The 8,934-nt window shown below is 43.8% G+C and overlaps 1 protein-coding gene across 1 annotated transcript; it reads right to left on the bottom strand.

Annotated features, from left to right (window-relative positions):
* Window positions 1-4,437: 4,437 nt before the first annotated feature.
* Window positions 4,438-8,559, bottom strand: CUNH3orf38 (chromosome unknown C3orf38 homolog). Its single transcript, XM_039383298.1, has 3 exons — window positions 8,533-8,559; window positions 8,167-8,418; window positions 4,438-6,463 (listed from the first exon to the last, which is right to left on the bottom strand). Exons 1-3 carry the CDS (start codon window positions 8,557-8,559, stop codon window positions 5,888-5,890), a joined length of 855 nt encoding a protein of 284 aa, XP_039239232.1. The 3' UTR covers window positions 4,438-5,887.
* Window positions 8,560-8,934: the final 375 nt, after the last annotated feature.

Here is an 8,934-nt window from a genome sequence, read left to right as displayed (position 1 = left end):
CACTGACTAGATACGATAGGCAAAAGTGGCAAAACCATAGAAGATACATTAAATGGAAAAATATAGATTAAAAACTCTTCCTGACACTTATCTAAGTGCAAAGAAGCATCTCCTCATTGTTTTCTACCTGCCACCTGCAAGTTCTACTCAATTTGCCAATTCTTCTCACAAAAACCTCTGCTTTGTTCTCATCCAGTCTCTAAAGAGCTGCTGTTAGGGCAATTACTACTGGCAACAAACCCAAAAATGCTGGGTTTTGTTCCTTCTGTAAGTTTATCAAAGCAAGTATCTTAGTTTTCATTCTACTCTATACAAAACGTGATGGGCTGGGCATGTCCAGCATCTCTGTTCAAACATAATTTCTAGTATATTTGGCTGTTTCTTTTGCATTTTTATCATAGAATCATAGAATCGATTGGGTTGGAAAAGACCTCCGAGATCATCGAGTCCAACCCTTGGTCCAAATCCAGTCCGTTTACTAGATCATGGCACTCAGTGCCACGTCCAATCTGCGTTTAAAAATCTCCAGGGATGGTGAATCCACCACCTCCCTGGGCAGCCCATTCCAATGCCTGATTACTCTCTCTGTAAAGAATTTTCTCCTGATATCCAACTTAAATTTCCCCTGGCGGAGCTTAAGCCCGTGCCCCCTTGTCCTATTGCTGAGTGCCTGAGAGAAGAGACCAACCCCCACCTGGCTAGAACTTCCCTTCAGGTAGTTATAGACGGTGATGAGGTCACCTCTGAGCCTCCTCTTCTCCAGGCTAAACAACCCCAGCTCCCTCAGCCTCTCCCCATAGGACTTATGCTCCAGTCCCTTCACCAGCCTTGTTGCTCTTCTCTGGACCCGCTCCAGCACCTCAATATCCTTTCTGAACTGAGGGGCCCAGAACTGAACACAATACTCAAGGTGTGGCCTCACCAACGCAGAGTACAGGGGAAGGATCACTTCCCTGCTCCTGCTGGCCACGCTATTTTTGATACAGGACAAGATCCCATTGGCCTTCTTGGCCACCTGGGCACACTGTTGGCTCATGTTGAGCTTCCTGTCAATTAGTACCCCCAGGTCCCTTTCTGCCTGGCTGCTTTCCAGCCACTCTGTGCCCAGCCTGTAGCGCTGCATGGGGTTGTTGTGGCCAAAATGCAGGACCCGGCACTTGGCTTTATTGAACTTCATCCCATTGGAATCAGCCCATCTCTCAAGTCTATCCAGATCCCTCTGCAGAGCCTTCCTGCCTTCCAGCAGGTCGACACTCCCTCCCAATTTGGTGTCATCAGCAAATTTGCTGATGATGGACTCAATCCCCTCATCTAAATCATCAATAAAGATGTTAAAAAGGACTGGACCCAACACAGACCCCTGGGGAACACCACTGGTGACCGGCCGCCAGCTGGATGCAGCTCCATTCACCAGCACTCTCTGGGCCCAGCCCTCCAGCCAGCTCCTAATCCAGGAGAGGGTACACTTGTCCAAGCCATGGGTGTAGTGGTTTGAACCTTGTTTTCCCCAGGGGCTAAGAGAAGTGGTAGACCCCAAGGGGTGGAAACCCCTGGAAGTTTTGAAGTTCTGCCCAATGGGCGCTCCTGCAGAAATGTAAACATACCACAACCAGACCGGAAAAGAAGAGTTGTAGTTTGGTGGTTGGAGGAGAGGTGGCCATGTTGTAGAGCCACGAGGAAGGGGCTCTGAGCCCCTTGGGGCCTCTGGCCCCCTCCCAGCCCCTGGCTGGGGGCTGCAGGGACCTGGAACAGCATAAAGCTGGGCTAGGTGCCTGTAGTTATGCCGGGAGATGTTTTCTCCATGGGCACAGAGCAGCAGCCGACGCTGACCAGAGAAACAGTGGCAGAGAGCCAGAGATAAGAACCTGAACTGAAGAAGCAGCAGAAGCAACATGCAGCACTGCAGAGGAGACTCCTGGAAGGAGAGTCGAGGAAAGGAGAGCCAGCAGCTGAGAGCTACAGAGTTCTTGGGGGTAAGACTGATACCAGATCCCCAAAAACTCCTTTGAGACCTCCTGGAAGGAGGAAGATGATGGACTCTTACTTGAAAGAGCCTTGAAGTGCGACATGCACTGTAGAAAGGAGCTAGAGAGCTCTGAGAGGAATGCAGGGGGAGTTGACCTTGGCTCTTCCCCCCCTTGCACTGCTGCCACAGTGGCAGCCTGAGAGACAGGGCACAGAGGCCCTGCAAGAGATACCAGACCGTCACGAAGACCCCCCTGTGTCTTCGTGATATGACGTGGTGAAACGACCTTGTCTGGGGTTACGAAGTCCACGGAAGACCCCTCGGTTGTGAGGCGATGGGGCCGAGAGAGAGGCTTGGATACCTCCCTCGTGGATGCTGGCAGAAAAGCCAGCCACAGCTGCTGCATGCATGAGAAGAAGAAACCTGCTGCCTTAGAAGATGCTGCTGCTTAAGGACTGGAGGGATCTGTCCTTCTTTCCCTCCTGGACTTTTATTTGGAGGGGAGAAGAGATCTGATCCATTGTAAATACATATGTCATGGTAGAGATAGTTTGTGATCATGTGTATAATGTGATATGGTATTTATTTGTACAGTCATTGTAATATATTCCCTTTCCCCCACTTTGAGTCTGGTGTGTTTTGTCTGGAAAAACCCATCTCACATTAGGTTGAGATGTGGGAGGGGGAATGGAGCTAGGGAATTGGATGTTGGGGCTATCTCAAACCATGACAATGGGCTACCAGCTTTTCCAGGAGTATGCTATGGGAGACAGTGTCAAAGGCCTTGCTGAAGTCTAGATAGACCACATCCACAGCCTTCCCCTCATCCACCAGGTGGGTCACCTCATCGTAAAAAGAGATCAGGTTGGTCAGACAGGACCTGCCCCTCCTAAACCCGTGCTGGCTGGGTCTGATCCCTTGTCCATCCTGAAGGTGCTGTGTGATTGCACTCAGGATGATCTGCTCCATAACCCTGCCAGGCACCGAGGTCAGGCTGACAGGCCTGTAGTTGCCAGGGTCCTGCTTGCAGCCTTTTTTGTGGATTGGGGTGACATTCGCCAACCTCCAATCATCTGGGACCTTCCCAGAGAGCCAGGACTGCTGGAAGATGATGGAGAGCGGTTTGGCAAGCTCTTCTGCCAGCTCCCTCATCACCCTGGGATGGATCCCATAGACTTGTTAGGATCCAGCTGGCTCAGTAAGTCGCTAACTACATCCTCCTGGAATACAGGAGGGCTATTCAGCTCTCTGTCTCTGTCTATCTGCTCTAGAGGCCAGTTGTCCTGAGGGCCACCTGTCTTACTGCTAAAAACTGAGGCAAAGTAGGTGTTCAGTAACTATGATTATGATTAGAACTGGGGAACCTGGGGTAGGGGAAAAAAAAGAAGATACACTTGGAACAAAGCATGATGCAGACACATATTACCACTGAATGAAGGTTCCCTTGTTGGGCCTGAGAGGTGATTAAAATTTGCAATTCTGAGCAATACTGAGAAAAAGCAACTACGGTGCCTTAAGGATCCCAGTCAGCAGAGCAAGGACAAAAAAACGGGGAAGGAGATGCCCAAAGAAATGCATCTGTTAACAAGTCACCTGAAATTTTGTTGCCAGGAAGCTACTTCATCACAGCCCTAGAACAACAGGTATCCTGAACGTCACAGCTTGACTTCACCGAGGGGTTGATATCTTTAAAGCATCCTTTCAGATGCTTATCAAGGGCTGAGGAACTGCCTTCAGCAAGCGATGAATCTGCCAGCAGATGTCACCCACAGGCCATGACGCCTGCTGAGACTTCCCAAGCCGCTGGATTTCCAGCAGACAGGGCAGGGATGGTTAGAGAGCTGTTATTACCCCCGCAGCTACACCAGGTCGCTCCTTTCCACTGCTGAGCTGAAAATGAGTCTAAAAAAAAAGAGGATTCCTTGCAATCAACTGGTATCACTCCGTATTGCAGGTTTACTTAGGTGGCATGCAGGTGTTAACAGAGGTGAGGGAAAGAGAGAAAAAGAGAGAAAGGAAAGGAAGAAAGAAAGGAAAGGAAGGGAGAAAGGGAGAAAGAAAAGGACAGAAGGAAGGAGAGAAGGAGAGGGAGAGAGAGAGAGAAAGAGAGAGAGAGAGAGAGAAAGAGAGAAAGAGTTAAGTTCACATCAGCCACAAACCAAAACTCGAAATCTCACTGCAAGTATGTCAGCACTGCACAGAAGGCAGAAGAGCCCTATGTTGGTGAACACATTACACTCAAAACCTAGTGGTTCTGAGTGAAATGCATCTGGAAAAACAGCTGCTGACAACAGTTCCTGTTGATTCCAAGCTGGGAGAGAAACACTACACTTTAACTTCAGATTTCTACTTTGTTTCCAGAAAAACAAAAGATACTTTCAAACTGCTGTCAGTCTTCAAAACCAAAATTCTTTGAACACTGAAATACATTGCACGGGCTAAAAGCCAAATCCTATGATTGTTGATATCTCTACTGAAGATATATTTTATTTCTATTTACTATATTTCTCTTTTTACAGAATTTGATTAGTGCAAAGTTCAACACATAAAAGGAAACTCTTCTTCTGAATTTTAAATTTTGATTTTTAATTATTAAACATCAGTAGCTGAAGAAGCTGCAGCTCAGCTGTTTATTGGCAAAGAACATTCCAACACAGTATTTGAACTTTAGCTTAGAAATTATTTTAGAAAATTCTAAGGAGAAAACAAGATCCAGACTGCTCATAAAAGTCAGTTCTGTGCACACCTGAATCTTCTTGTTTCCCTTCACCCACCCATACTTTACCATTTGTCCTCTTTAACAAATGTGGGAACAGTTCTTTTGGTTTTGTATCTTTTGGGGAATGTTTCCATTTTCACAACATGAATTGCTGAAGCTAGAAAATTAAAGTAAACTCACAAACAACCCAAATAAGATGCAAAAAGAGGCGTTTCTGTTTCGTTTCACCTCTAATTCCTTATAAATAAATAAAGTAAAAAAAATCAAGGTCTATAATTGCAATAATTTCAGTTATTGAGTAGTATTTGGAGACTTTTCTTAGTATGACCTATTGTTGTAACCAGCCAGTGTTAACAAACTGATTTCCAGTCAATGGAATAAAGCAGCTCAGAGTACACAAAATACTTATTTTGAGGAAACATACAAAAATCACAACTATTATATAAAGAACTCCGTTATAATTATATACAAAATAACTATCAAAGCATTTGGTTCATACAGTGCTGCTGCAAGTTATGGAATGAACTACTTGATCCAAGAGAGCCAGTGCTAGAAATGGGTGCCTGGGCAACCATCTCAAACCTGTCTGTTTGGGGACACAGAACAGCAGTTTGCCTGTGTTCATTACGAAGCTGGAACCATAAGGTAAAAGGAAAGGAAGCTATACATCCAAAGGCAAAAACCAAAAAAGACTTCAACAGTGTTAAATTCCCTGAAATGTCCCATTAAACCACATTCAGAACATAAATGGCAGCTGCCTCCATCCCTCCACTCACAGAATTTTGTCTGCCCTCTCCAAAAGCTTCTTGGGACTTAGATGTCCATTTAGACACCTGCCCATCCCAAATTCCCAAAGTCAAGTGTGATGACTTCCTACTCCATCTCAGGTAAGAGTTTAAACTGGTGTCCTGAAGAGAAGGAATGTGCAGTTTGTGAACCCCAGGTCATCTGTTCGACATTCCTGCCAGCCCACAGTGAAATGTAACCACGTTTTGTACCAGGATAACCAAAGTAACTCCACTCTACAGTGCAAAACCTGAAGTAATACTCTGAAATATGTGATAGCTCTTGGAAAGGTGCCCACAAGTAATCCCTGTGTTAATACTTTAGACTCTGTATCTCAGTGCGCCACCCAGACAATCTTAGTCAGAAAAGGGTGCAAGCATCCACCCTGACCCAGTGCGAAAAAATTTCTGAGATTCTCAGAATTTCTGAGGTTCAAACACGGTCAGTTCCTTCCCATCATAGAACTCTCTCAGTTGGTTCAGCTCATATTTTATGGAGGGTTCCTCAATCTGCATCCCAGGCTCCAGAGCGTTCTGTCCGACTATTTTAAGATTCACGAGTTTTATTTTCCAGGTGTTATTCCTGACGGGGCAGCTGATGAGCCCAAAGATTTGCTCAAAGATGCCCAAACAAGTGTTGTCTCTGTGCACTGTGCCAGCCACTGCCACCAGCACCAAGCCATGAGGAGACATGGCATATTTGAGGCCATTGCCATGCAGGTTGGGGTTGAAGAGAAGGCATTCCTCCTTCACCAAGGAGAGCAGCCGAAGGCTCACCATGTCCGCACCAACGTACTGTTCCATGTTCTTTTCCGAAGTGTCGTAGCAGAATTTCATTCTGGCATCCTCCCAGAAATGCTGTGGTCCCCATGTATCTTCAGATTTTACTCCCAAGGGATGTTGAGAGTTCAGGAGTTCAAAGTACCACTGACAGAATTGTCCTCCCAGACCACCAATGTCATCTTGTGGTGGCTTTCCTCCCTCTCCATGACTCTGGAATCAAGCAAAATTTTTTTCTTAGAACTATTTAGCCTTAAAATGCAAAATTACCACTCAGAACATAAAATTATGCACATACTTATTTTAAACATTCTAAGTATTCTTCAAGTGTTCTGTGACAGAGAAAGCTCAAAGTAAAATCTCATTTATTTTTAAGAACATGATTATCTTATATAGAGAACCTAGAGAGGTTCTTTCAATTAGAAGAGTGCTTCAGTTTTGCAAGAAGAGTGCTTCTTGGTCTCCTTACAAAGAGAAAAATCCTGGTTCTAGTGAAAAGGGGCAGGGGAATGATTTTCAACAATATCCATGAGACTAAGATTCTCATACTGAGACAAAGTTTCTGCTGAATAAAGTGTCCGGGTTAGTAACTTTTTGTTGTCCTTTACATTTCCAAAAGAATGTTCCAGACCCAACCTAAAAAGCCAATCTCATATTAAGGCAGATGAATTTACTGAAAATTGCTTATAAATAAGCAATTGTGTTGACAGGTTTTTCCTTTTTCATGTTGCCTTCGGCCTCTTCTTTTTGGTACCTTTTAATTTGGTGAATTGTGTTGGTTTCTGCATCTGCTGAGAAGAAGCTGATAAGAACAAATAGTATCTATTGAGAAGTTACCTTTTATTCAAATCCTAATGCTGACAAAATAATGCCAATTTATGGGGGTATTTTCCCTGTGTCAGTGGGATGTGATAACAAAATGCACAACTAATCCAGGAAGAACTGAAACTCAAAACATTAATGTGTTCCAGAACTTTTTCTCCACCACACGATGTACTTACAATTTAGCCCTTTCTGGTAGGAAGACTGCCAAAAATCATCCAAAAGATGTTTGGCAACTTTAACAAGAGATGTTTGTAGTCTTCACCAAGTTTGTTAACTCCAAAATCTAGTAAGCAATACATTACCTGTGTTTTAAGTTTTAAGTAATTAAGCACGAAAAGTTTGGAGACTTCTATATAGAAATGCTGTATTTGTTTCACCATCAACTGTAATTAACTTCTAATTGTGTTACATCCAAGATAAATAAAATACTGAAAGTTCATCCCACCGCTAGGATTTGCTAAATATCAAAGTTTTGAACTTCAAAATAACCTGGAATTGCCAAAACACATTTAGTTACACTGTGTTAAGTGTTACTAATATCAAAGGAAAACAAAGCACAGGGATCTGGCACTGCTACAAACTTTGCAATTCAATGACATATAAATTTGCTAAAATCTAGTCTGAGCTGTAACTGCAAAAAAGTTATTTGCAAATATCCTCTATTTTAGCTCACAGTACAATCTAAAAATTAAAAGCCCGGAGAAGACCCTACACATTAGAGTTCAAATGCACTAATATACTGTATGAAACAGAGCAGAAGACTGCGCTCTGCAAGTGATACACTGGCACAGACACCTTTAAACGATGAATTAAAGAAAACTCACAAAAATGTAAACCCCAAACAAAACAAAAAACCCCACCCCAAATCAAAACAAAAAACAAAACCCCCAAACAAACAAAAATAAAAGAAAACCAAAAACCAAAGAAACAAGAAAACCCCAACCAAACCCAAACCAAGAGTTAAAAGGATGTGGTATCTTCCTAAACACACCTGAAGGGCCCCATTTTGAAGGTGGATTACAACATTTCCACGGGGCGTCCTGCCAAAGCAGAGCTGAGCACCCGCAGGTTTTCCAGAGAGCAGGACTCACCTCTGCAGGCAGTTTTGTCTGCCCCGACTCCAAGGCTCGAGCTGAGAGCTGCCCACTCCAGAACTGCCTCACACGGTCAATGAGCAGATGTTTCTCCAAGGAAGGAGGGACTGGAATTCCTTGTGCTGCCAAATACTTGAAGATTATTTCTCGATAGACCTTCCTGCGTCTCAGAAGTTCTTCCACGTTCTGGCTGTAAAGCAGAATGGCGTGAATGGCTTCTGCAAGCAAAGAAATGGAAGTTAGCAGGTCCTTCTCTCACAATTAAAACCCAAATTAGACACAGGACAAACCTGAATTAGACACAGGACACACCTTGCAAACATGTTTGGAAAACAGTGCTGTTTTTACTGAATACTTTTTTGCCTTATAATCTCTAATTCCAGTATCCATGACTGTTTGGAATTTAGTATGTATTACTTAAGACTGATGAAAAGGATGCAACTTTTTCTTCCAAATGGAATCACTTATATTCTTCAAATATTCTTAAGGTGCTTATAAATCTCAAGGCCTTCAAGAAGAGTAACAATTCTTACACACAATGCACTTCTCCTATATTTAACTTCAACATAAGGTCATTTAACATGAAATCATTAACATGAGGGGTTCCTGCTTTATGTCACCACACAGCCCTTTAGCAAAGGCTGATCTTGGTTTCCTTCTCCATTTGAGAAGCTCTGGGATATTTCAAAAGAAGCCACCCAGCTGTCTTCTTGGAAGCAAGATTACACAGCAAAAGAAAAAACAGGCTTTTATGGTTCCTCTGAA

This window comes from Pipra filicauda, unplaced genomic scaffold, assembly GCF_003945595.2.
Source record: "Pipra filicauda isolate LSUMZ 115617 unplaced genomic scaffold, ASM394559v2 scaffold302_size1215360_pilon, whole genome shotgun sequence".
Taxonomy (NCBI): Eukaryota; Metazoa; Chordata; class Aves; order Passeriformes; family Pipridae; genus Pipra; species Pipra filicauda.
This window is presented reverse-complemented; position numbering and strand designations above follow the sequence as displayed.

Coding starts and splice junctions, on each gene's coding strand:
- CUNH3orf38 (XM_039383298.1), bottom strand. CDS start 8,559: ATGGATACTGGAATTAGAGATTATAAG. Junction 8,419..8,532: donor CTGGAATTAGAGATTATAAG/GCAAAAAAGTAT, acceptor TTGTGAGAGAAG/GACCTGCTAACTTCCATTTC. Junction 6,464..8,166: donor AGACAAAACTGCCTGCAGAG/GTGAGTCCTGCT, acceptor GCTTGATTCCAG/AGTCATGGAGAGGGAGGAAA.